Here is a 27,976-nt window from a genome sequence, read left to right as displayed (position 1 = left end):
ATGTAAGACCACACCTATAACCCTAGCATTAGTAAATAAAAACAGCCCTGTGAAGCTCTCTTAATTAAACTGGTTTCTTTTACATGTATAAACTAAAATGTCCCTTTTACAAGATATATGATGGTTGTTTCTCGACTAAATTTCCTGGACTCTCAGCAAAGAACATGATGGAAGTATAATTTCCTCCTAAGTGATGTGTAGACCAGCCAAAAGCACAGAAAACTAAGTCGGGATATAATTTACACTCACCCAGCAATTCATTAGGTTCACCTGTTCAGCTGTTTGTTAAGACAAAAATCTAACTGTACACATGTCATGACGACCAGCTACAGTTCAAGCAGCATTAGAATAAAGGTTAGGGCCAGACAGGCAGGTCTAAACTGCTGATCTAATGGGATTTTCCTGCGCAGGCGTCTCTAAGGTTTATAAAGAGTGGTCTGAGAAAGAGAAATTAGCGGTGAGCAGCAGAACTTTGGGGGAAAGTGCCTTGTTGATGTCAAAGGAAAATAGCTTTAACTGCTCTGAGTTGTCAAAAAGGCAACAGTAACAAATACTGACTTCTCTTTGCATCTCTGATGCACAACACATTGAAACTTTAAGTGGGCCACAGCAGAACACCACACTAGGTGCTACTCCTGTCAGCTAAGAACAGGAAAGTGAGGCTACAATTCATATAGGACCACCAAATCTAGAAAATTCTTAATGTTTATCTTGTATAGAAAAAGACAATGCACTGATCCTTGTTGTTTTCAACGGGTGATGTGCTTGGGAACAAAACTAAGATTAAATGAGTCCTGTCCTGCAAGTGATATCTGAACCAAGTAGGATCGCAAAAGTCGTCTCCATTTTCTTTTGATATATTCTTTCTATATTCTATAAATATATATTGTAGGGAAATGACCCTTCAATATTACAGAGAAAACACCAATAGTCAGGTCACTATTGGTGACATCAAGCAGCCTTGGTGGGGAGGAAGAAAGAAAAGACTTAGGAGGGTGAAATCATCTGCCCTGACCTGCTGGTGAAAAGAGCAGACAGAGAAGTCATGGCACATAGTTGCCCCTCCCATAAACCTGGTTCTGCCGCAGGTTTCCTTCTGTTTTTTCTTCTCACTGTCGCCAAGTCCTTGCTCAAAGGGGGTCATCTGATTGTTGGGGTTTTCTCTGTATAATTGTAGACTCTTTATTTTGCAATATAGAGTTGAGTTCAGCCTAGGGTGTAGTAGGGACTAGTATTTCAACGGGTCCAGTCTCAACCCGTGTTTCAAAAATATCCAAGACTAGGATATGACTGAATGCATCAAAAGAAGCCGTTCTTTCTAATAATAGCTGAATAGCAGTTTTGCCTGGAAAGCGTTCATTCGAATGTCATTGAATGAACAGTGACTACCTCCTCCCCCACTCACAGTGGAGGAGGTGTTGAATACGTATGCCAGTGATACTTTTTATAATAACTTTTCTATAAACTGAAGTATCTCTTGAGTGTTTTGCTCTAGTTTTTCTGTTAAACCCGATGACTAACTTGAGTCATAAATGTGTCATCTGCTGTATTGCTAAGGCATGCAAGTTGTATACTCGAGGATTTAGTGAAATTGTATCTATCCTGCATCACTTGGTTATATTAGCCTGGGTAAATGTTGCTACTTGTTTTTGCTATTTTTTAAGTAATACTTTCATTAAGTATGTATCCATCTACTTTGAAACCATGCCATGAACACAGATTAGTATGCAGCAGGCTTTTCCGATTTCACAATTTGCCAGCCACTGAAGGAAAGAGCAAGGAGCAGTGAAGCTGGAAAAATATATTACAGCTTCCTTTGGGATGTGACATGTTTTATCTCAAAAACAGGAGCTGTAGGCATAAAGGCCATCAGTCCTCTTCTCAGTAACGCATGGATGGCTTATAGTTTCGTACACAGAACAGATGAACAATCTCTACTTGACTTAAACTATGGGACTCGTAGAGAACTATATTTTGGGAGAGTTTAGGAACACGCCGGGTTTTTTAAATCTAGAAGATATTCGTAAAACCTGAAAAGAGCTTAATAAAAATGCAACCTGCTCTTAGTGCACTGTTAATATATGAAAATGTATTCACCCACGACTTTTATATCCAGAGTTAAGTAATGTTTTTCTCTTTCTATGTATACATAACTGCCAGACCAAATATTTAATGACCCGGCATCTTGTTTAAAGAGGGATAGGTGTAAAGGTTGCAATAACAATAACCTGGTGTAAGGGGAAATTATTCTGCAACAGCCCGGTCCCACAGCGAAGCCACCACTGTAGCCTGGAGGTGCTGAATATATCATCTCAGCCTGTCTTTGTCATCAAGGTGAACACAGGCAAAGATGCATGTCTGTTGTTTGTTAGGCTAAAATATTGCTGCTGAGCTAAGAGGCTGGCTGAACTCAGCCTGAACTTAAGCTCAGTGAATAAAATCATTTGCATACAAGTGTTCGATTGGACAAACAGCAATCTTAAAAATGGGATTGAAGCATCCATAACAGACCGACCACAATTTATGAATGACAGCTCATGGTCACTGTCAGCAGTGCCAAGGCAGGAACTTGCTGCTGTACATCCAGTAGTGACATGTGATGGATGATCTGATGTTTGGCAGTAATATTTCTGTTCATCGTAACAGGAGTCTGAATGGTGTACCTTTTTAAATTTGAGTGTAAATAGCACATGCATCGGTTAACGCTTGTTCTCGTTTTGGTCTGCGTGAATATAGCAGGCATGATGGGTTTGAAATTGAACTGTTTTTATACCTCCCGCTGGTGACAGCTGTAGCTGGAGGCGTTATTTTGTCCATAATGCTTTATGTCTTCCCCGTTTTTGAAGACGGTGTAGCTCTTTGAACGCCGTCAGAGATTTCTTCAAGTTAGGTAGAGACATTCCCTTGGATGAGCTAAGTTTGGGTGTGAAAGGCCAAGGTCAGCGTGACCCCATGACACCTTTAATGTATTTATTTGTTTTTATAATTCAGATTTTATTGAATTAGACATAAAAACATCAACGCAGAACAAGGCAGAACAATAGACTGACATAAAGTGAGGTATATAAGTCAGTTTGTGCAATAAGTTGTTGGGTAATATTCATTTGGCGAACGGCCAGTACACACAAGTTATGTTTTCACTTTGGCTTTGGATTTGAAGTCACAGAAACTTTCCCATTGCTCTTAAGCCAGCTCATTTTCACAGTTAAGCCATCCCAACATCTTCTCACAGACAGCAGTGTTCATCATCTGTTCAGTCCACAGTTTTAGCATCAGGGTTTGAGATTATTTCCAAATCACAAGAATCAGTCTGGCATGAGCCTCTGGACAAATCACACTTCAACCATTGGCCCATATATTCCAAAACATTTCTCCAATCAGGAAAAACTTTGGAACACTCCCATGCATGTACCTAAGTGCTTCTTTCTGCCTTACATTTCCAGCATAAAACACAGTTAATTAATTAATTAAACTCATTTTGTGTATTCAGTCCAATTCAGTTTTATTTGTACAGCGCCAAATCACAACAGTCACCTCAAGGTGCTTTATATTGTAAGGTAGACCCTACAATAATACATACAGAGAAAACCCAACAATCATATGACCCCCTGTGAGCAAGCACTTTGGCGACAGTGGGAAGGAAAAACTCCCTTTTAACAGGAAGAAACCTCCAGCAGAACCAGGCTCAGGGAGGGGCGGGGCCATCTGCTGCGACCGGTTGGGGTGAGAGAAGGAAGACAGGATAAAGACATGCTGTGGAAGAGAGACAGAGATTAATAACAAGTGTGATTCAGCAGAGAGGTCTATTAACACATAGTAACTGAAAAAGAAATACTCAGTGCATCATGGGTAATCTCAAAGGAGTATAGTAATACTGATTAATTATTACGACAGCCATTTTTAGGCATAACTCATGCCTAGCTCATGAATTCTCAGGAACACCTTGAGAATATTTGTTAAAATTCGGCACAAACATCTAATTGGACTTTAAGATCTGATGGTCATGGTCACGGTCATTGTAACCTCACAGCCCCGATTTAAGAGTCTGTATGCTAATTTTGACAGAATTCCCTACAAATGACGGAATAAATGAATGAGGTAAAGTCTTTTTTTCTTTATTTTTTAAACGAAGCGTCAAGTCGAAGCTTTCATTGTTATAAACTGCTACATGACTGGTAGAAGCACGAGGCAGTAATCCTAGTATTGTGAAGTGCATGAGTCATATAATGAGTGTCACGAGATGAGGTTTTCAGTATTGTGCCAAATTAGTGTGAATCACCCAAGCAGTAGTTTCATCCATCTAATTGTCCCACTGAGAATTGTGATGCCATCACTCTGGGGTGGGCGAGGTGAAAGTAGGTTGAGTATGTAGTCGGGCCTGTGTGGGTGTAATAGCTCTTTCCTCTCTATCTAAATTGTGTCCAATGTAAATGATCCTAAATTTAACAGAATGAGGTGCAGAAATTAATACAGCTGTGGCTGAAAACCCAATAATCATCTCAGGTGTTGAATCTTTAACTAAATTGTTTTCATTTAATTCTAAATTGTCGTGTTTATCTGTTTGATTTATTAGTCACCTGTCTGAGAAAAAGATGGACAGATCAGGGCAGTGTGCCACTCTCTTGTCAGTAAATATGCCTTTCTTGCAGTGCAAGCAAACACATTGGGGCCTCTTTTATTTTTGATTTTATAGCCTGCTCTAAATCTCCTGGTTTTTATTCTCTTTTCTTCTCTTTCACAGTCTCCTCTGAGGAGCAGTGAAGTTGACTGGTCGCTGTCAGAGCTGGATGTTTTGCTGCTGGCCGGCACCGTCGGTCACACTCTCAGCTTGGCGGCCAGTAGTTTCGTAGAGGAAGAGCACCAAGCCTGGTACTTTCTGCTCAACACGCTCTGCCTCACCGTGTTCCAGGATGTCTGCCGCAAGTACTTCAGAGAGAAGAGGGGCTCTGGAGATGACGAAGAGCACATCCTCCCTTCCAAAGACCGTCATCCCTCTGCTCACCCCAAAGCAGAGATTTTCTCAGAGAAGTGGTTAGCGTTAGCCACGCCACCATTCACTCTGCTCTGCTGCCGGCTACTGCGCTCCCTCAACCAAACTGGGGTGCAGTGGGCTCATATCCCTGACGTTGGGCATTGGCTCAACAGGTGGGTTTATTGATCTAATATTAACTTTGATAAATGCTTCAGTTTTAAGTAGTTTAAATATTTGAGTCACTATATTTTATTCATATCAAGAAAATGCAGGCAGTATTTGGAGAACGATATAAATGAACTGGTTTCACTGATGATTCATCACCTAATACCATATAGTAGTGGATTTACACTCACTGCCAAATTTGAACCCAACCATCTGAATGCTGCATCAGAAATCTAGACTCATCAGTCTTCTGTTGTCTAATTTTGGAGTTTCCTGTTGCTAGCTGACAGCAGTTGCAGTTACTGCTTGTGCGTTCAGAGATGCTCTTCTGCATACCTTGGTTGTAACAACTGGGTGTTTGAGTTAATGTTGCCTTCCTATCAGCGTGAAGCGGTCTGACCATTCTTCTCTGACTTTCACTTAAATGCTTAAATTGCCTAAATCCACAAGCTGCTACCATGTGACTGGCTGCTGGTAAGATATTTGCATTCCTGAGCAGTAGAACAGGTGTGTTTTATTAAGTGGTCAGTGATTGTTTCACAATTCCAGTGTGTCACTTTACCTGAACAAAAACCCAAAGGCACTCATAATTCCTCTTAGCAAGTGGTCAGTTGCTAGTAAATTAGCCAGCTACCTCCTGGATAGCAAGACAAGTGTTTTTATCTGCTAAATTCTAAACTATGTTTATTAAGTAGTCACTAACTCTGTCTGACGATTGGTTGGACAGATAGTGATCATTGTATTGCTGTGAAAGTCAACCAATGTTAAAAAAGGCAATAAAATAGTTGAGGAGGAATGTGGTGCGATTATAGGTCTATTACTGCAGTGATGCTTTTCTTGCACAGTCATATTTTCCATTGTTACAGAAACACTGATTCTAATTCTAATGCATGAAAGCTAGTAGTACTACCTAACTAACCATCACTGTTGGTTTGTGCACATTTATTGTTTAACTAGGCAGCAAAGCAAAGAGAGAGTGGCAACTGCAACAGCTTCTTGGTTGATTCAAGATTAGCTTGGCAGCATTTTTATTCCTAAATCGCTCCTCAAGGGAAAATCAGACGACTCTATGAATAGCAAAAGGATAGAGGGTTCTGTCTCTGATGTGTTTGTGTTAAGCAGTACAAAAGGGCCGGGTACAAAAAGCGATTACACCGAAGTTCAGAAGTTTATCTGAAATCTGTTACATGCATGCATAAATCCCTTCAAGTGTATTTGCTCTCTTTTACTCAAAGCAAAATTTACAGTGGTAAACTCATTGCTGATAAGGCTCTACAGCAAAATCTTCACTATGTTGTTTGTTCTGACAAGCAGTGTTGTATTGTTGATGTTGTAATGAACATTGGGGTGCTAGCAAAGCTGAGGACCATTAGTTCTGTGTCATGCTGTATGGTATATTTCTCTTTTTATGTGGATATGTGGCAGCATGAAGGTGACAGGACATAACAGGAACTTATTTTCAACACAACTACAATTTAAAAAAAAAAAAAAAAAACTACACTTGATGTTTTAGGACAAATCAAACAGAATTAAAAAAGAACAGGCATCTTTCACTGTTTAAGGATAGAAGTTCAACAGTCACATGGGGATACATTCACTGTAGAAAAGCAATCTGTCTGCAGACAGCATACTCAGTAGGCTAAAATGCAGTGCAGCGACAAGATTTTCAATCTCAATTTGTTTCTCCACCTACACACAAATGTAACAGATCAATGTAGCAAATTCATTGATGTTCTCTGGGGAAAGCCGTGATATAGGATATTGCTTACTGTAGTAGACGTAATGAAAGCAGTTGAGTGAACAATACATTTAGATTTCAATGCTAGATATAGACATCTAATGGAAGCTGTGTGGTGTTAACACACAGAGCAAGTCTTTTCTTCTGACACTAAAACATTTTTAATGTGTTTTTCTAGCTGAGAAGCTGATAGGACTACCCACTTATAGCTTTTCTTTTTTTTTAAAGATTCAAGAAGAGAAAATCGTCTTCAGATTGCCCAGACTGAAGGAAAACTGTGATTTCTCTGTAAAAACTGTGGCTTTTTCAGAGCCATTAATATTCTGACAGCAGTGCGAGGCAGGGGGATTATAGTTTGTTCTTTAACATTCATCACATTGTGGAACAGAGATGTGGATTCTGACCTTTTCCCTGTCCAGTGTTGCCCTTTCTTCCTACCTGCAGTGCCTGTTGCTTGGATAATGAGATCCAGGTAGCGTTATGCCTCATCTTGTCTCAAAGCATTCAGCTTCCACTGCCAGTCTGATCCAGCTAATGGCTAAATACACGGCTTCAACTTTGATGTCTTACTATTTCCTATCGGTGCTCAGTGTGGCGTAATTACAGACTTTAATCCAGTGAACAATTGAGGGGCTGTGCCTCTTTAAAATTTAACCTGAAGCTAGAGGATTTGACTGACAGTATTTCATCTCATCAAAGTAAATGTTCACCTTCAGCCTTCAAATGAGAACCTGTAATGCTTTCTCTTCATGTGTTATTATATATACAGTTACACTGGTGAACCGTCGTATTAAAGACGGTCAGTTCACAACAATGAGGTGAGTGTATGTCCAAGTAATCCCTGAGAGCCAGGAGCTAAGGCTTCAAACTGCTTTAATCAGCTGGTCTATCAATATTTTTTTCTACTCTTGGATTTGTCAGGTCAACTCAGGCATAAGTCTCTGGCTGTGAAGACAGAAGCCCCACCCACCCGTGGGTGGAGCGAGCTGTGAGGGGCAGCCAGTGAGAAGACGTCTGGTTTTTCAAGAGTGTGGCCTTAAAAGGAAAGGAGAAAACAGCCTTTTTTAGACAGTAAATTAACTGATAGATGATAGGAATTCACAGTTCAGAATACTAAGGATTATCCTGAAGTGTGTAATGCAAAACCACTCTAGCTCTCTTACACTAACAGCCTGTTTACTTGTCTGAACAAGAAAGGGCTAGCTCGTCTACAGGTTGTTCGAAATTCTGCAGCGAGGCTACTGACCCACTCGAACATGGGAGCTCATATGACTCCTGTTTTGAAGTCGCTACACCGGCTCCCAATCAGATTTAGGTTCCATTTTAAAATTCTACTTTTAACCTTTAGAGCATTACTGGGACAGGCCCCTCCCTATACTGCTGATTTGATTCGTACACATACCTCCTCTCGTAGGTCATCGAATCAAAACCTTTTAGTGGTCCCCCACACTCGTTTTAGAAGTCGAGGGGACCGATCTTTCCAAGCTGTTGCACCCAGACTGTGGAATGCACTTCATCTATTTCTACGGTGTCTGGACTCGGTGGAGACCTTCAAAGAGCAGCTAAAGACATTTTTTATTTCAAAAAGCTTTTAATTAGACGGGTTTTTATGATGTATTTATGACTGTATTGTGTTTTCTTACCTTCTTGTAAAGCACTTTGTGACACATATCTGTGAAAGGTACTATATGAATAAACTTTACTTACTTACTACTTACTAGCAGAGACCAAAAATAATAATAATGAGCTGGAACTGAGCTGAATTCAGAGCTGTCCTGTGGTGCTCTGTAAAATCTACTTAGTTACAGTGAAATGGTTGAATTGGTTTCTGTTCATAAGACATAACAATAATTCAAAAGTAAATATATTGAAATGCAAGAGTGCATGTTAATGTACTTCAATTAAAGAAAAACAACAACAAGATATAAACATCCAAGACTTTAGTGAAACTGCTCATTTAAATCTGTAATTCCTGGACAGGTTACATTTTTTTCATTTACATATATATGTATATATATAGAGAGAGAGATATTGATATAGATATCTATAAACTGACCATAGATGTGGTTTGCCTTGAGCCACTACTTGGCCAACTGTAATACTTTGAGCATTTACTTTAAAAATATATAAACTTTAGTGTGAAAATTCAAAATCCCCTCATCATTTGAGTGCTTGGCACGTTTCTCAGCCCGTGACTGTTCTCTTCCATTTTCTCTCTTCTAGCTCTGAGCACAAGGTGGTCCTCTCCCTGCTGTCCGCTTTCTGTTTGGTTCTCATCTACTTCCTGGTTCAAAGACGGTGCTCGTGGGTCTCGAAGGTCGCCCTCGCCCTCGGGCTTTTGGGTGTGTACAGCTATCGGGCAGCTGTCGGCAACGTCCTGTTTCCCTGGCATCATTCTGGTCAAACTATGTCCAAGTAAGTAAGTCTTTGTGAACCATGAAACAGTGAGTTCATTCACCATAACAGCTGGCAAATTGCTGTCCCCTGGTATTGACTTGATTTAAAGTTCAGGAGTGCCAGGCTGTGCTGTGATGTAGATGAGCGTGAAGACTCTAGTGCTGCTCGTGTCATCTGGGACAATCCCTTACTGTGGTGATGAACTGCAGTACAGTTTTTTTTCCCTTTACATCTACCTACAGTAAATCTCCCTGACCTAGTGTAACGTCATGTCCTCACAGTTTTGACAGTGTCTTAAATTAAATTAATTACACTAAAAGAGGCATCAAGCAATCTATAAATGCTGATTTAAATTGGCAGCCAGTGGGAACTGCAGAAGTATCGACAGGTCTTTTCTCCTTCAACACATCTCTGGCACGGCCGCATCACCACTCTCCCCTCATGTCATCTGTAACTTATGAATCTAAAGTATCACATTCACAACACAGCTACTTAATTAGAGTGGTGAGTACAGAAGAAATAGACTACCATGCAGAATATTGGAATCATTTTTGTAAGTAAATTTGCTTTTCATTTGGTTTGAAAATGAGTTTTTTAGCTGCCATGACTGAAATACAAATCCATGTGTTTGTCTCTATTCCTGCGCAGCAAAGAGCTGTGCAGGCCAGAAAGTGAGGTTCATATTTGTACTTTTGAGTATAATGTCTAAACAACTGTTGGATGGATTGCTATCATGTTGGATACACATTATTAATATTTACCACTCGTAATGACTTCGGATAGATAGCTTGATTTAAGACCAAAACCAATGACAGCCCAGCAGCCTCATTTATCTTTGTATCTCTGTTAAGTGCTAGTTAGCATCATTTTAAATGAATAACCTCACTGCATAGCCACAAGAGTGGAGCTGCTGTGAAAAATGATGTAAAAACAAAATGACTTTTATATCACTCAAACCATTGAAGTGGTTGACTTGAAGAAGGGGACCAGGTCGCCGCTAGAGGCCTTGAGTAAGAACGAGTTGTGTCAGCGGGGCTTCAGAATTTAAGATTGTCAATTCGTCTGTAACTATAGTTACAGTATGTGTTTAGTGGGTAACATGCAGACTTATTTTTTTACCTTTTTACATTTTAAAATTTCATCTCAAAGTTTTGTGCGACTACATCGCTTTAGTGCAGCTAATGTTTCTAACTTTCAAAAGTACTTATAAAAGTATATGGACCATTGCTGGTCCATTGGAGTGAACAGAGATGACGTGGCTGTCTCTGGTCTCTGCTTGCAGCCAATTCTCATCACCAAAGCAACAGTAGCCATGCTTTCATATAGGAGTATAACCACAATACAACCCTGTTGCCAACCAGTTGAATAGATTCCCCCTTTGCAAAAACACGTGCCACAGACTGAGATTGATTACAATGTGTTTGAAACTGTCTGCATCTTTAAATTAGACTCCATTTATTTACAAACCTTCACCAATTGGTCTGAGAGTGATTGCAGCCAGGCCAAGTCACACTGTGATTGTTTGAAGACAGGCTGCTTACCACCAGGCAAGCTGTGCAGTCGCCTTTCAGTGCAAAGCAATCACCCAGAGGCTGAGGCTGTTGCACACTCTGTCGCTGAAAGAGGAAAAATTCCACTGAATCCTTTGGAGAAGAAGTCGCTGTCTTACTTTTACTCCAGTGTGACTGAGGATTTAGTGCACATGGCAGATCATAACATCTGTGAAGGCACCATTAATGCTGAAGCTGGCTTTACATACAGATTTTGGAGCCACATATGCTGCCATTCCAATATGTTTTTCAGGCAGGGTATTAATTGTTCCGGTGGGACTGTGTCCCAGTCCACATCGTGCCGTGGCATGGCTACGTATTTTTAAAAAGTGCAGATGTCAGGCAGCACAATGGTGATCCTCCCCCGTCTCACATTTTCAAAATGTGTTGCTAGCTTCCTGTTTAAGATGAAGATATATTTTTTGCAAAACAGAAAATGTCTCAGTTATGACATTTGTCATCTTGACTTTGTACAATTTTCAATTAAAAAACAGGAAAACAAAATCATGTTAATGGATTGGATTTCATATAGCGCTTTTCAAGGCACCCAAAGCGCTTTACAATGCCACTATTCATTCACTCTCACATTCACACACTGGTGGAGGCAAGCTACTGTTGTAGCCACAGCTGCCACTTTGCATGTTGATGCAAAGTGTAAGTAACTGCAGATCGAGAGATAGTTAAACCTGTGTTATGATCAGATGCCAGCAGGTGTAACTATAATTGTTACTTCATGACTATATTTTAAAGAAATCAAGCTTGCTGCCTCTTTCTAGTAGTAAAGAAAGCCTGAAAGCATAACATTCGAGTGGACGCGTGGAGAGCATTGTTTTCCTCGTCTTGGGGTCATGTTTGTTGACAAGTCAGCCAGCCACGGCTAACTGATTTGTGTATTGAGATTGGATCAAATTGCGTGCACAATTGTGATGACAACAGTAAGACTGGAGGCATTTTAACTGGCTCAACAGTGACAGGTTTTACAAGGATGATGCTTTTTTTCCGGCCTGTTGATTTTCTTATCTCAGATTTTTTTTCAAATGGTCCTCAGTCGTCCCTGCTGTCATTTAAAAACAAATCTTGAGAAGAGTTTTCATTTCTTAAGCCTGAAAATGTATTCAAGCCCTTCCAGTATACCTCTGAGGGTAAGACTCTTCCCTGCTAAGACCCTCAAGTCTTAATCAAGCAACCTAGATGCATAATAATCTTTTTCATTTAAAGAGCTGATGGTGCCAACTGCTCAGCATCCAGTGCATTTAGGAAATTTTGTGTGTCCTTGAACTCAACCTGAATTAAAAAAATCATGTTAATGGTTCAGCTTTAAATGCATTAGTATTCTTGGAGACTGGAGCCTCTTTACACCGTGTATATATCTTATCCTTTAGCACAGTCCGTCTGTAATAGTTGTTGTTAGCATTGTCCGAAAAGAGAGGATTTTTGCACCTCCTAAGTGGTGTAATTTTTCATCCTGTAGCCAGTAGCTTGGCACAGAGTTACCTGCTACTAACCCCTGTCAGAAAATGATGAGTGTTCAGGGCTGCACACGGTTCTCCTGTCTAGTTTTCCTGACCTCCCTTCATCTACCACCAGTACCTGGCCTTCCCTAACCTTTTCTGTTCTCCTTGGCAGGCTCGCCTACCTGCTTGCCTAATTAAAATCTCAACCTCTCACCCTTAGCCAAACAAAGACACCTTACTAAAGCCATGCAGTGACTTGGGCTCCTTTTGACCGACTGTATAATTGACATGGCTGATGTTCGACCCAGTGCTTCAGTGTTTCTTTTCGCACACAGTGATCATGATTGTGCATCACCTCAAGTTTTTCTTTAGCTTTAGCTCTTCCTAGAGACTAACTTAAGTGTTGTTATTTTTGACGACAGCAGGTCGTGTAGCTCAGGTTCTGTGTTTTCATTGCTTGCTAAGGAAATTCTATTTTTGGCCAATTAAAATAGAACTTTGATTTTATCGTATTAAAGCTTCCAACATTTGAGACAAAATAATTTCCCATGGGTCTATATTTTGTTGTTTGGCCATTTTTAAACAGCCATCTAGTTAAAGCTATGGCAATTTTAGATAGATCTCTTTCTGAGATGAAAAATGCCCACCCCCCACCCATGCTGTAATGTGGATCTAAAAAGAAGCAGCTTTGTATAATGACCCTGTTTAAAGTCTGGTCTTCTCGGGTTACTCTTTCTGTGTGTTTTATCAGAGTAAAGCCCCCTGACAACTCCCTGGTTCCCTCCTCACCTCCCTTCGTGCCAACTGCCTAATTGCGCTGCTGCATCTTTCAAAATGGCTAATGGGGTTGAGAACAGCCAACGCTGCTCACTTTAAAGGGCTCAAAGACTCGCTTGGATTGATGTCACTGTGGATACAGTTTGTCTTTTTTCCTTCTCAGTTTTCCTCTCCCCCGCGCACGCCCCTCCTTATGGCATCATCTCAAATGAACCTAAAAATAGAAAGCTAACAAAGTCAGGCGACAGGGCACGTATATACTCTGAATTATTTGTATTTATTTAGATATTGAGAGGTGGGTGATTACCGCTCCAGCACTGACAACACATAACTATAGACAGGAAGATGCAATTAAGGTAACAAAAGCGGAAGCGAATGAAATTTTTCTGAGCGAGCGTTCCAGCAGGAAGTAGCTGAACATCAAAGCAGCCGGCTGAGGTCCAAACCTGTCTGAGGCTGTATGCATCATAGCCAAAGTTTGTTTCAGTCCCCCCTCCACATTTATGGCACTTTTTTTATACTGAACACAAAGCCACTAGAAGCATTTACAATGTTTATGCTTCTGTTTGTGTGTGCGTGTGAGCGCGCGTGCTTCACACCTGCACAAAACATGACCCATTTTATCGTGTACTGCTTGATCTCGAAAGGGGGCTGTTGCGCAGTTTCCCAATTTAAAAATATTCATGCATACCGATCCCGCTTAAAAATGGAAATGTATTCAAACTCGTCTCAAAACACCTGTGAACCTCTGCCACACACACATGCATGCACGCACGCACACGCAGACAGGCACACACAGAATGCAGTTTTCAGTTTTATTACCCAGGAGGTAAAGTGTTTTATAACCCTGTTTCAAAGTCAATTCTGTGTTTACAATATATCAGTGGTAACATTTAGCAAATTATTGTCCTCCACTGACTGCCAGAGCCGTGTACGTAAAAACCGCTTTCTACTGTTTCAGCACAAACGGGATTGTTTAAAAGAAATAACACAAAGTAGAAGTTTAAATAAAGGGGGACATCAACACATGCTGCCAGAGAAGCAGGTATTGATCTAGTGGCTTGTTGCATAATTAGATGTTGTGTCTGTAACCATTGTTTTAAAGTCTTCTCCTCGGTCCCCGTGGCGTTTTAGCAGTCGCCACCGCGACAGGCTCAGCTTTATCCCGCAGAAAGTCCAGGGCTCAGACAAAGTGGGCAGGCCCTGCTCGCTCTCAGGCGTCTGCTTCAAAGCTTTTCCTCTGGCACTGAATCACTTGTTTTGGCTGATTTACTGTAAGTGTTAGCCTGATGCAGGTGATTGATGAAGGGGATCTACCAAACATGTTAAGGGGATTGGACATAGTCTTACCTTTTCTTATTCACTTGCTGGCGCGCCAGTGCTTGTTTCCAAGGTAACATGAAATCCAGGCAGCTCTGCAGCTTGACAAGCTACTATTTTCTGTCCACTGTTACTACTATTAACCTTTTTTAAAAAAATCCAGCAGATAAGAAGATGAAATTGATTGGATTGCACCTCCTCATCAAGCAATGTCAATGTTTCCCAAAGGATTTAACACCCCTAAAAAACATAGTTTCAAATTAGACATCTTTTCTTTCACTCACATTAAATATTCATTACTAAATATAGAACAATCAAAGTTAAAGGTTGGGGGGAAAAAACTCTGATAATATTATTGCTGAGGAGTTTAATACGGGGAGGTTTTGCTTCTTCAGGGCGAGGTCGGTGTGATTTGATCACATTTGAGTGACAGTGGCCTGGAAACATGAATAAATAATCCAATAAGAAGTCCTTTTGATTCAAATAAAGCATTTAACTGTTTTGGTGAATGGAGAATACAGAGCTGGATTCATGACAGTCAGCCTGCCACATTTTTCTTGTGTAACTGCTATAATTGTTCATTATAGGAAAGGGTTTTAATTCGTTAATCTCAGTTCACTGGATATAGAGAGGGGAGCATAGACTGTATGTAACAGATGGATGTAGCCATTGCTTTGAAATTTGCTAGTAAAGTTCCGCTTTGAAGCATCAAGCTGAGCATTTTATCTGTTATCATCAAAGGTTTTTTGTTTTGTTTTTGTTTTTTGTTTTTGTTTTTACAGATTTTACAAACAAACATGGGCTAAATCTGACCAAAATCAATGGGCTTAGTTTGTTTATTGGCTAGTTACTTTTCATTCACAGTTGTGACACGTACTGCACTTCCTTTTTTACTCTAATCAAAACCATAATTTAGAAAAATAAACAATATGTTTTAATAAAGATGACCAGACTGGTCATAAAGCAAAGAAGCAGGAGAGTCATTTCCTGATGAGCTTTTATACAATTTGACCTCATTTTTACAAAGTGATAATATTGCGTGTATTAGGTCAAATCCAACGCACAAACATGAAGTCTTCAGTTAGCCGTTGACGTGTAGTTTACTGCTAATTATGCCAAAATTTAATTCTGCATGGCTTACTCTTTGTGCTTGATGTTGGAATGAAATGACTGTGCCAGTTTTTTTTTAGAAAACAGGGCAACTTTTGTAAATCACTCATAAAACTAACCACATGAGCGCTATTTAGGGGATTGCACTTACACGATATTTTGCCTTGTTTAGTAAATCTGGCCCACTGGGCAGAACTGATTGGGAAACTGAGAACACTGCACTCTCTCTCACAGCTAGTGACTATCAGTCACAGGGAACCACAGGGTACCTTGCTTTATCCTACTTTTTGACTAAATGGCATCTTCATTTAAAAACATTAACACCATGTTGTTTTGTGTAAGACTTGAAACTAGCAGTTGAGGCCATAAACTCATGAAAATATTTACTGAGGTTATTGAAAAAAGGGAGCTGCTGGCCTTTATCCTGTTGATTTCTATACGGTGTGACTTCGTATTGCTACTACAGAAGTCGCCCCCTGCTGGACACTTGAAAGAATGCAGTTCTAAGATTTTCTACTCTGTCTTCTCTTTTTTTTTCCTGAAGCTAGAGCCATCTTTTATATACAGTCTATGGTAGATAGCAGTTGAGCCCCACCCCTTTAAGACCAGTGAGAAGAACAGATACTAAGACAAAAAATATTATTTTGAATGACTTGAAATAAACATTTCCAGTGAAGAATCTCTGAGAGAAACTGGTTTTGAGGAATATCTTTTAAAAATGATGTTGAAAAAAAATTAGATGTAATGTCTTTATGAAAGTAATGCCAAAGCAAATCTGTATGTTAGTAATGCAGTTTTTATCTCACCTGTCAAAACCAACTAGAATAAGGCAACAGTATTATTGCTCTATCTGCTCTAATAAATGCTTACTGGCCTATGAATGACCATCTCCCTGTTTCTGGGAAGATTCAAGTGTTCATTATGTTTCCTGGTGTAGTTCTCAAATCCAAAAGTAATCTCTACAACAACAAAAAAACCCACCAGAAGTAACAAAATGCTCTCTTAGCATTGTTCTTTGTGATGAATGTCCTCCTCGGGAAGACGCAGCTGAACACAACTTTGGAATATTCTGTGTTATTGTTCTTTAATAAGACCAGGCTTCCTCTTCCAAGCTTTGTATTTGTTTAGTGGTCTGAGTTAATGCATGCCAGAAGGCGAATGGCAGACTTGTATAAATGATTCACTACAAAATGACATTATATCTGAGGAGGATTGATAGCATGGATTGTCAATACTAATGACTTTACAATTTCACTGGCTATAATCTGGAACAAAAATTCTTCGACTGCAGTTCCAGGATCCTTTGCATGCATCCACCACCAAACAGCAACATGATAAACAGTGTTATTATCTCAATGATTCTATACTGCATCTCAAACTGTCTGTCAGACTGTTTCTATTATAAAACCAAGACTTTATTCATATCTATTACAGACCACTGTAATTCGAGTGGACAAAAGGGATGAGAGAGCAGGGATATGAAGGGCTGCAGGAGTCCTGTTTACTGTTGCTGCACTTTGTGTTTTGGCTGCATGTCTTTACGTTTGGATGGAAATTGTGGATGGCATTATGCCTTCTGAGACACATGCCATGAGAGTTGGGAAAGTTGAAGAATCTGATGATTAAAATCAGCCTCATTCATGTCTTCAACCTCAAAACTGTGCATGACATGCTATAATCAGGGTACTCTTAAAATCACTGCAGACACTTTTTGAAGGGCCTGCAGTTAGGGAAATTATATAAACATTACATAGAGCCTTTATTGCTCAGACAACAAGGACAGTTTGTGCATTCTGCCTTGAAAATGTCAGCGCAAACAAGATGCCTTTCAGTATTCAGACTTTCTCGTGCCTCTCGGTTCAGGAAGATGGTTATTGTTTCAGAGTGATGTGGATTAGCCCTGCAGGCGTCTATGCAGGTTTCAGAGGGAGAACCATGTCTCGTGCTCTTTCCATCCTGATTACATGGTGTAAACCACAGTGATATCCTCCACATGAACTGCATCATGGAAATGGTGACTAATAAGCAGAAACATGCACCACCAAAAATTTTGAGCCACTTTTTTTTTGGGGGGATGCAGAAAATTGGAAATAGGTTCAGTGATCTGTTGAAACAAGTGCAAACATACATAGAAAAGTTTTTTTTCCCAATTGTTAGAAATGTGAAACTTGATATTTTTAAGCACAGCCTGAACTTTATTGGGCAAGTTTTCTTCCGATTTCTTTAAAAGGTCTTCAGGAATAGTTCTCCAGGCTTTTTGAAGGACATTCAAAGCTCTTCTTTGGATGTTTCTGCCTTTTGTTCTGTTCTCTGAAAAGATGATCCCACACTGCCTCAACAGTGTTGAGGTCTGGAATCTGGGGAGGCCAGTCCGTTCCATTGGGTGTTTTTCAATCCAGGTATGTTTTTACTGCATTGTCAGTGTGTCTGGGATCATTGTGATGCTGAAAAATGAAGCTGTTGCCAATCAGATGCTTTACAGATGGTATTGCGTCGTAGATCAAAATATAATCTGTAATTTTCTGCATTAATTAATTTTGACAAGATCTTCAACACCACAAGGTTGAAATGCAGCTCCAAACCATGACATACCCTCCACTGTGTTTTGTAGGTGACAGCTTTCCATCTCTCAGGTATTGCGTCAGGTTCTTGCTGGATTTTCCTGTTTCTCAGGGACATGACTTTCACATACTGTTCATCTGCTGTCGATAGTGTTTTTTATGCCTGCCACGTCTTCTTTTGTCTTCCACTTGTTCGGTTTCCTCAAACTTTTTAAAGATACACACAGAACGTCAATAGCTCTTTGGAAATCTCATTGTTGGTGTAAAAATAATATTTAATGTCTGTCAAGCTGTGTTATCTTTGACATCATTTGGAAATTCATTTAAAGAAATTGGAGCAAATGTGTTTTCATGACAGGCTGCAACTGTGGTACAAAGGTACAAGTGCCTAAAAATACAATTTAATGTTGTAGCACAACACTGGTTCATCCCTTGACTTACGCACCTTTTTCATCCTTGAATGATTTCCTAGGGCGTAGAAAAAGCATTCCTCTGAAAATGATCAGACATGAGAACTTGATTGAAAATGTCGAAGACCTACAAAAATCCTAAAGAACTATTGCTCAAGACTCCAAGTCTGGCCCCGTGTAAACTAAACCTAAAGAAATGAAGCACTGCTCAAGACTTTTGTACAGTATTCTATACAATTAACAGAGTTTCTGCAAAGAATTTGGACTTTGTTATAAGAAACAAACACAACCTGAATAAGTGATAACAGCTGTTTCAAGTGTTTATTGAATACACTGAGTAATTGTTTGAGGTTGGGAAGGGAACAGGATGTTTATGTGAATGGTTTTCACAGGACTCACAGTGGAGCGGTGATGATTTGGGTTTGTTCTGCAGCCACAGGATCTCAGCACCTTGCAGTCCACCATGAACATTGCATTGAAGCCATCTGTCCATCAGCCAAAGTAGCAAATCTACAACAGACTTGCTGAAAAACAAGAGAACTGAGTTGCTGCAGTGGTCCAGTCAAAGTCAACTGTGGCGAGAGACAGCTGTGCATCAATGAATGTCCACAATTCTCAATGAAGTGAAGGGACATTGTAAAGGAGAGGGGCACCAAACTCATCCACACTGCTGTTACAGGCTGATAAAGTCATATAGAAAACAATTACTTCAAGTAATTGCTACTAAAGGTGGTTCCCAAAACTGCTGAATCATTGGGTGTAATTAGTTTTCTATAGAACCGCTCAGAAACCTGTGCAAACACTCCTCTTCACATGACTGTACCTTTGTGTGGCGACTTCTCCAAAAGCTAGGTAGAATCACATATTCCAATTAAGGAGATGAGATTGAAAGCGTGGGTTGTGAAGATGCCTCTCCCTCTAAATAAAGGCATACAATGTCTTGCTACTGACAAAGTCTGCTCTTCTTTGGAAAGATTGATTGGGGAGAGCCGTGCCTTGAACACAGAAACTTTCACAGCACCACAGCAGGAGCATTAAGGAGCTAGAAGCTAGAACGAGAAACAAAAGGCTTTATGTAGACATGGGAGTCTATAAATCAGAACACTTATAGATGAATAAACAAAAAAAGACCACCTCAAGTTGTGCAACACGTGTGCTGCAATGTTCTGTAGCACAATGATGCAAAATTTAGCATTTCTGGTAAAAATGAACACCACTTTGTTTGAAATGCGGTTAAAAAAACACTGTACATCAGTATAAGATCTTATCTCAGCTTTAATGTATGCACTTGGAAGGTTACAGCGTAGTGTTAAAAAGCGTTTCCAGTTAGCTCACAAGTTACAACATAGATTTACTGCAGAATTCTACATCAGGCTTTAGAATAACCAGTTCAGTCTGCTGACCTTTTCTCAGTTGAGATGCTTAGCATGAGCTGAATAGTTCAGTCAACACCTCCCAGAGTTACTGGTGAACTGAAACAGTTTTGTGGGGAGGACTGGGCCAGAATTCCTCCTCGTGGTTGTGCAGGTCTCCCCAAGCAGTCTCTGGGATCAAAGTTGTTGCTGCTAAAAGAGCTTCTGCCAATGTTCTGCACTGTTTGTTTAACATTAGTTTGGTCGCATCGTGTTTATCTACAATTTTGTGGCTTAAATGAAAATCAGGCCATATTTTCTAATCAGTTTAGAAATCCTGGTAATTTCAGAGGGCTCACAAAAATTTTCCTGCATCTGTACTTTAGAATGAAAGGTTTGTCATCCACGCTAGATGGTTATTATGCCAACCCGGCAGCTCACATCCATCCCTGTCCTCCTGTAAAATCAAATCCAGGCCAGGATTTTCCACTTTTCCTGTGCATAAAATAATGATGAATACAATGCCTGGCATATTGTTAAGGGAGTTGTGAATAATAAGGAATAGTGCTGTATGGGGCATATTACTCTGCTCCTTTCTTCTGTTGGAACAGGTTTCCATAAAACCTGATTAATAATACATGTCCAATACTTGCTCAGCTCCTTCAGGGTCAGCGATTATCCTGTCGTACTTTTGCGGCTTTGACTGCATCCTGCTGCAAAAGAAACGTTCGTTTACTGAGCGATTGCCTTGAAATGAAGACACCAGTGCTTGTCAGCAGGAGATTCTCTAAATGTGCAGAGAGCTTTTTGAGCTGCTGTTGCAGTTTGGAAATATCATCAGAAGCAAAAATGATGGATATTATTCTGATAATTATACAGCTGTTTGGAGGCGAATGGAGCTCATTCACAACAGCCATTTTGGGTTGTCAAAGAAAAATACAGATGATTTGATCATATTAATAAGGCTGCCTTTCAGCCTTAGAAGTTCCTGGTATTGTTAGCACAGCTTACTGGGAGCACCGTCATCCTAATGACTGTTAATCTTCACATGTTTGCAGAGAACAAAATTAAGTCTCAGTTTCCCTCTGGCTGTAACTGCTTTAATATTCAGTGGCTTTCTTAACTTCATTACCTCCTAATACTCTTGATTTCTCCTTCATCTATTATGAAATGGGTAGAAGAAAAAACAACTCACGTCACAGTTCTGTCCACTCTTTTGTTGCCTGTTTTTGTTTTATTGAGGCTAATTTACTTAGTCCTCGTTTTAGGGCAAATATTAATAAATGTAAGTTAATTAAAGAGCAGATGTGAGTGGGAAAATCTTTTCATTTAAGTCTCTCTGGATAAGAGAAAATGCTGAATGCCTGAAATGGAAATTAGACTAAATGTAATTGCCTTCATAATCGAAAGCACTTTTCCTTTAAAGCTTCAATTTGGGACTTTTTCAGTATATAAATTATTGATAGCTTGAAAAGGCTTTTTTTGTGGAGTAAGCCTTTTAGAAGAAGAAGAAGAAGAAGAAGAGCTTGTGGAAACCTGTTTTTAACCTTGCGGTAGCTTCAGACTTCAGATCCAGACTCACCGTCGTGCACCACAGGGCATGCATTACTGGCTTCGTCTGCCTTTGAATCTCGCTGATCATGCTCGCGTTCAGGGGAACCTTTTTTTTTTTGTGAACTTAAAGAAGAGACCATCTAGAAAAAAATTGTTGGATGCAGATTTTCGCTTGAACGTTACAGAACTCTCAATGTGGTGTTTTCCTTTTGCTATATAAAAAGCACATACGCACAGCCCGTGCTTCACTTGGGTTGCCTCTGGTAAGCAGTGTGAGTTTGCACAGACTGTAGGTGTATTTGAAGTAACCATATATAGTGCCAGCAGTTCAAAATCTCACCCTTCATTATATGAGATGACTATAATATATTCATGTGACACACCAAAAGAAGCTGCACACTACATCCATCTGCCAAGACCATCAGATATAAGCCCTGCAGTCAGCCTCTGTGTTGTAAGAAAGAACAAACCGAAGCCTCAGACATGGAGCTAATATGGTTTTCTTACCTGTTGAGAGTGCCTTGTGAGTGCCTCCTCAGATGTCTCAATAGTCATGCAGGGTGTCATTTTCTCTTCTCCCTGAGCAGCAGGACAAAAAAATCCCCCCCAAAATACTAAATGAACACCTACCAGAGCTGTATTTGAGACTTCAGTTGCTTTGTTAGTGATATATGTCCCTCGCTTACTTGGGGTTGGATCAGGTGAACGCTCCTTTAGTCATGCTGTAGGCTCAGGCCCCGGCTGAGGCAATGATCATTTCTCCTTCTTCTTCATCTTTTCGTGTGTGCTGCTACTGCATGTCGTGAACATTTGCCTTCGCTCTCCTGTAGTTTACTTTTTGTTTTTAGTCCCTCTAAGCTCGTTTTTCTCTCTTCTGTTTTCCCTCCAACCAGTCGGGGCACATGGCTGACCCTCCCTGAGCCTGGTAGCAGGGTTTTCTTATATCTTAAGGTGACAACTTGCACATACTGTTCATCTATTATAGATAGGCTTTTAGGTTTGCCGTTTGTGGGGTTTTTTCTCCTCAACTTTTTCAGTTTCCTCCGACTTTTTAAGGACACACTGCACACCGTGCTGGGATGTACCAGTTTTCAGGTCATAGCTCTTTGGAAATCGTCTTGTTGGTACAAAAATACAATATTATGCCTGCCACACTGTGTTGTGTTTGGCATTATTCTGTGATTCAGCTTATAAGTAATAAGTAATGTCTTTCTGCAACAGGCTTCTAGTAACAAAGTGATTCTCTTAAAATCAGTTATTTGGTAAGTTGTCTGTTCACAGCACTAATTCATGTCTTGAGTCAGCTGCCTGTTTTATGCCTGAATGTTTTCAGTCAGTGTTAAGTGTATTAACAAACAAGCAAATTTTAAAAAAAATTCTCTTAATGTCACTACTAAAAAAAAAAGCAAGAAATTCTGGATCATTGGAAGCAAAATAAAGAGAAATGATGTGTGGCTCAAAACTTTTCTACGCTACTGAAGGCGGATACAGTTTAGCCAAATTAAAGTTACTGGTGCAGCAAATTTGTTGTGTCCATGAACTCAGTTGTCGTACTTTGGTTCCGATGTTTGTTCATGTGACTCGTACTTAAATAACCATGCGTACAATTATGTAACATCAGTACTTCAAGGTGGTGACCAAAACATTTGAACTTACTACTTAGTGAGCTCGCTGTTTAGCTCATATAAAACAATGGGTGGGTGGGTGTTCATGTGGACAGCCTGTGCTTCAGTGATATCTACCCCACTCATGCTGGTTTTATAGCACACTGCAGGGCAGGACTACCTACCCTACTAACCTTCTCATTGGTTTACAGCTCCACTACATTTCAACATGCTCAAAGCTCCCATTAGCCAAATTGAAAACACGTGTGGGTGTGAGCGACCTTAATGGAAAATGTGTTATGTGCTGGGAAATCTTTTTTTTGGTGGTGGTTTGTGATGGGTTTGAATTTTTTTTTTCTTTTTTTTTGTCAGAATCGTTTATATCAATAAAGTTAGGCTAAAAATACTTCAATGATTCAATGAACAAGATAATGGTAAATGGCCTGTATTTGTATAGCGCTTTCTAGTCCCTAAGGACCCCAAAGCGCTTTACATATCCAGTCATTCACCCATTCACACACACATTCACACACTGGTGATAGCAAGCTACGTTGTAGCCACAGCCACCCTGGGGCGCACTGACAGAGGCGAGGCTGCCGGACACTGGCGCCACCGGGCCCTCTGACCACCACCAGTAGGCAACGGGTGAAGTGTCTTGCCCAAGGACACAACGACCGAGACTGTCCGAGCCGGGGCTCGAACCGGTAACCTTCCGATTACAAGGCGAACTCCCAACTCTTGAGCCACGAACTCTTGAGCCACGATCGCCCCTGCACTAGTGATAAATTTAGCTTAGTTATCTGATAAATTGGCAGCTAAATGAATATTTATATATGTTGGATTTAGGTCAGGTGAGCATGGGGGCCAGTCAGTGGTATCAATTCCTTCATTCTCCAGTTACTGCCTGCAGACTCTCGCCAAATGAGTCGGGGCATTATCGTGCAGCAGGAGGAACCCAGGACCCATCGGACGGGCGTTAGGGTCTGTCAATGGGTCAAAGGATTTCTGACCTAATGGCAGTCAGGGTGTCGTTGCCTAGCCAGTAGAGGTCTGTGTGTCCCTCCATGGATAGGCCTCCTCAAACCAAACCTGACCTTCCACCAAACCTGTCATCCTGAACGATGTTACGGGCAGCTTAACATTCACCAAGGCTTCTCCAGACCCTTTCACATCTGTCACATGTGCTCAGGGTGAAAATCACAGAGTGCCAGTGTTGCCTCTCCCACTTCTGTTGTTCTATGCCAAATGACAGTTGAGCTCCATAGTGCAGTGAGCACAGGGCCCACTAGAGGATGTCAGGCCCTCAGGCCGTCCTCAGAAAGTCTTTTTCTGATTATTTGGTCACAGATATTCACACAGCTGATCTGCTGAAGGTCATTTTATAGTTGGCAGTGCTCATCCTGTTCCTCTTTACACAAGGGAGCAAATACTGGTCCTGCTGATGGTCCTGTCTAGCTCTGCTACAGTAACTGTCTGTCTCCTGAACTATCCTTAATGCTGTGCTGGGAGACACAGCAAACTTTCTGGCAATGGGACGTATTGATGTGCCATCCTAGATGAGTTGGATTGCCTGTGCAACCTCTGTAGGGTCCAGGTATCACCTCATGCTACCAGTAGTGACACTAACCCTAGTTATATATCGAAAGATTAGTCTTTTTTTTAAGTACAGCAAGATAAATTTTAGATTACAATTTTAGATTAAATTGTAATCGAATTGATTACATGTATAATTTCTCTTAGATTTCACTTAGGCTAGATAGATTAAACTCAACTTGAAGTGACACATTATATCTTTGCTGAGATGAAAAGATCCATTCATCCATTTATCTTCTTCTACTTTTCTAATTCAGGGTCGTGGTTGGGCTGGAGTCTATCTCAGCTGTCAGGAAGTACAGTGTTTCTGCTTTAGCCATCCCTTCGTTAATGATTTCATTTACCTGGAGCCTTATTTGTAAATATCTGAAGGAACCTTTTTAAGCCATAACTTCTTTTTTTAAGCTTCAGAGGTCTATAAATTTCCACTGTGTATGAAACAAGAATAGGCTGTGAGCACCTTACCAGTCCACAAATGTGGTATCTGTCATGTTGGCCCTAATGTAGTGATGATTATATTTGAATGTTACGTTTTAAAATACACAGTTAAGACTAAAACCCTCATTTCATAGACACAGAGTGCATCCAGTGATGACAATATTTTAAACAGAAGGAGGTTAGAGTGTGAGCTAAAAGTTATAATGAAACAATGTAAAGGAAAGATGTATTTATTTTTTTGTTAGGCTTAGGCTAGACTTCACTTAACTCAAGTTAAACAAAACAACTTATATCTTTGCCAAGATGAAAACTTCCATCCATTCATCTTCTTCCACTTATCCAATTCAGGGTTGCTGGAGCCAGTCCCAGCTGTCGTGGTGCGGGCGGTAGGGTGCGCCCTGGCCAGACCACCAGTCTGTCACAGGGCTACAGAGAGGAAGATAAAAACAGTGGCGTGGATCAAAATCAGATTAGAGAAGGAGGGAAGAAAGTGTGAAATCTTTCCATTTTAACATATCATAATTAGCTACATGAAACGGGAAAACAGGAAGTTAATGCAGTGTAGTGTTTTGTTTTAGAAAGACTACACGGTATGCTCGATGCTATATTTGATGTTGTGGCATCATACTCTTAGCAGAGTATAATTTTATGGATGTATAATCTAAGCTATGTACACTCTTGTGTTTTTGGTTTTATTTTGTTGTAATGTATCTTCCCAAATAAGAAGGTAAAGTTAAAAAAACAAACACATGGAGTATTTACCTCCAGAACACAGGTGCAAGCCCAAAACAACAAGAATGTAAGTTTACTGATGTTGCTTCATTTCACAAATCACGCATTTGTCTCGAGGAGCATTCTGCACAGCACATGGAGCCTCTATACTTCAACCCTTTGTTTGGACCGGGTGAATATCCTGGAGGCATTAATAGCTGGGCCAGAAAAACAGAGAGGTCCCAGAGTGGTGGGTCGGTCCGGTACAGCCTGAGTGCGAAGAGAGGACAGAGGATAGAAAATGGAGAAAATGCCACATGCAAAGGAATGGACAAAGAGGACTGTCAATAGAAGATAAATAGAAAACAATTTGTGTATTTTGTCCATGGTGTAAAGTTTTTTGAGTGAAAATGTAAAAACAAAAAAAATATGTGATATATATTTTTCACAATATCTAGCAGGAAAGGTCAGACGATACAAATTTCATACCTTTCTAAATACTTTCTCTGCCATTTCCCAACAATCAGCAGCCATGGACTCCTCGTTGCGGCTGCCTAGCACTTTGAAAATTGAAATAATTGATGCCCACAAAGCTGGAGAAAGCTACAAAAAGAAAGAAAATTGTTTTGAAGTAACAAGTTCCTGAGTTCATAATACAAGTAAGAAATGGTACTTAACAGGAACAGTGGAGGTCAAGTTGAGGTAGCAGAGACAAAGAAAACTGTCTGAGAAAACTGCATGTAGGCTTTTATTTAGAAAGGTAAATCAAAAAAGCCTTGATTTATGAGACAGAATAGATTCAGTTAAATATCAGAAAAGTGCAGAAGAACACAGGACATCTGTAAAAAAAAAATGTCCTTACTTAATTCATGTGAAAAAGCCATTTATATTTATAATAAATAAATCAATGTATGCATGAAGTTGTTCATGCAAAGTTTCATTGACATTGGCCTAACAGTTAGGAGGTAATAGGGCAGGTACACTAAGATCAGTATTGTAAGTTAAGATTGATTTTTAATGTTTGGATGGAAAACCTTTGGAGTTGATGACGGTCTGGACCCGTTAACCTCACCAAATGCCGATGCTCTGTCAGGCCCTTACTGTAGCTGCCTTCAGCTTGTTTGTGGGCTTCACTGCCTTCAGTTTTACCTTCAGTATCTGAAAATGTGATCTATTGGGCTGAAATCAGATGACTAACTTGGCTTTTAAAGAATATCTCATTTTTTGCTTTGAAATACTCGGGTTGGTTTTGCAGTGTGCTTTGGATCATTATCAGGTTTACAGCATTTTGCAGAATCTGAGCAGACAGCATAGCATAAACACTAGTTTACTGATGGTTTGATCTCTCCATATTTTTTCATTTTCAGAATCAGACACTTTTTTAATGTTTTCTGGCAAACCCTAATCTTGCCTTCTTGAGTGTAACCAGTGGTTTGCACCTTTTCATGAAGGCATCTCAGTTGCAGACTTTGACAGTGATGCATCCACCTTCTCTAGAGTGTTTTTGGCAAGATTTTGTGATTTTGTGAATGGTTTTTCATAACCAAGAAAAGAATCTGCACTCAAAATCTTTTGGTCAGCTGACCAATGCATTCGTTCTTTTTAAGAAGGACTTGGCATAAAGTCTCATAAAGTTTATTTGGTGCATTGACATCTCTTTGGAAATAATATCATGTGTATATATAATAATAGAATATGTATTTTATTATATAATATTGAATGTTGCAGCTACCAAATGGAAGTTCAACACTTGGAATCAACTCCAGATCTTTTATCTACTTAATTTGTCATGAAAGCTGAAGGTAGCAGGCCTCACCTCACACATTCCCTTCATTAAATGCTTGTCAGTCAAAACTTCAAATACTTTTAAGCCTCTGAAAATGAGGTACTGTGCATAAAAATGGCTCTAATTTCCAAACAGTTAATGAAATACTTTCCTTAAACCCCATGATTAAAGTTCAAAGTCTGCACTTCACACCACCATCGCACCATTATTAGATTTTAAATAAGAGACCATATGGACGTACCTGTGTAACCACCACTGTGTGCTACATATCTGTGTGTTTAAAGCAGCAGTACATATCATCTGATGACAACAGTGAGGACCCAGGGAAAAAGTCAACCTGATATACAGTAGTAGGAGTTTTGTAGCTGGCTACACGTATAGTTAATCTCTGAGTTTGGACTTTTCCTCTTCATTACTGGCAAAAGAAAGATGAAAATTATTCCAGAGAAATATTTTACCATTACAAATCAGCTGTCATGAAATA

At 40.0% G+C, this 27,976-nt stretch overlaps 1 protein-coding gene across 1 annotated transcript in view; it reads left to right on the top strand.

Annotated features, from left to right (window-relative positions):
* pigg (phosphatidylinositol glycan anchor biosynthesis class G (EMM blood group)) overlaps window positions 1-27,976 on the top strand; it is an 84,149-nt gene that overhangs the window by 43,138 nt on the left and 13,035 nt on the right. Inside the window, exons 9-10 of the mRNA XM_005456329.4 lie at window positions 4,742-5,145; window positions 9,099-9,290. Of these exons, the coding sequence (XP_005456386.1) occupies window positions 4,742-5,145; window positions 9,099-9,290 (596 nt within the window). The remainder of the gene's footprint in view (window positions 1-4,741; window positions 5,146-9,098; window positions 9,291-27,976) is intronic.

This window comes from Oreochromis niloticus, linkage group LG2, assembly GCF_001858045.2.
Source record: "Oreochromis niloticus isolate F11D_XX linkage group LG2, O_niloticus_UMD_NMBU, whole genome shotgun sequence".
NCBI classification, from domain to species: domain Eukaryota; kingdom Metazoa; phylum Chordata; class Actinopteri; order Cichliformes; family Cichlidae; genus Oreochromis; species Oreochromis niloticus.
This window is presented reverse-complemented; position numbering and strand designations above follow the sequence as displayed.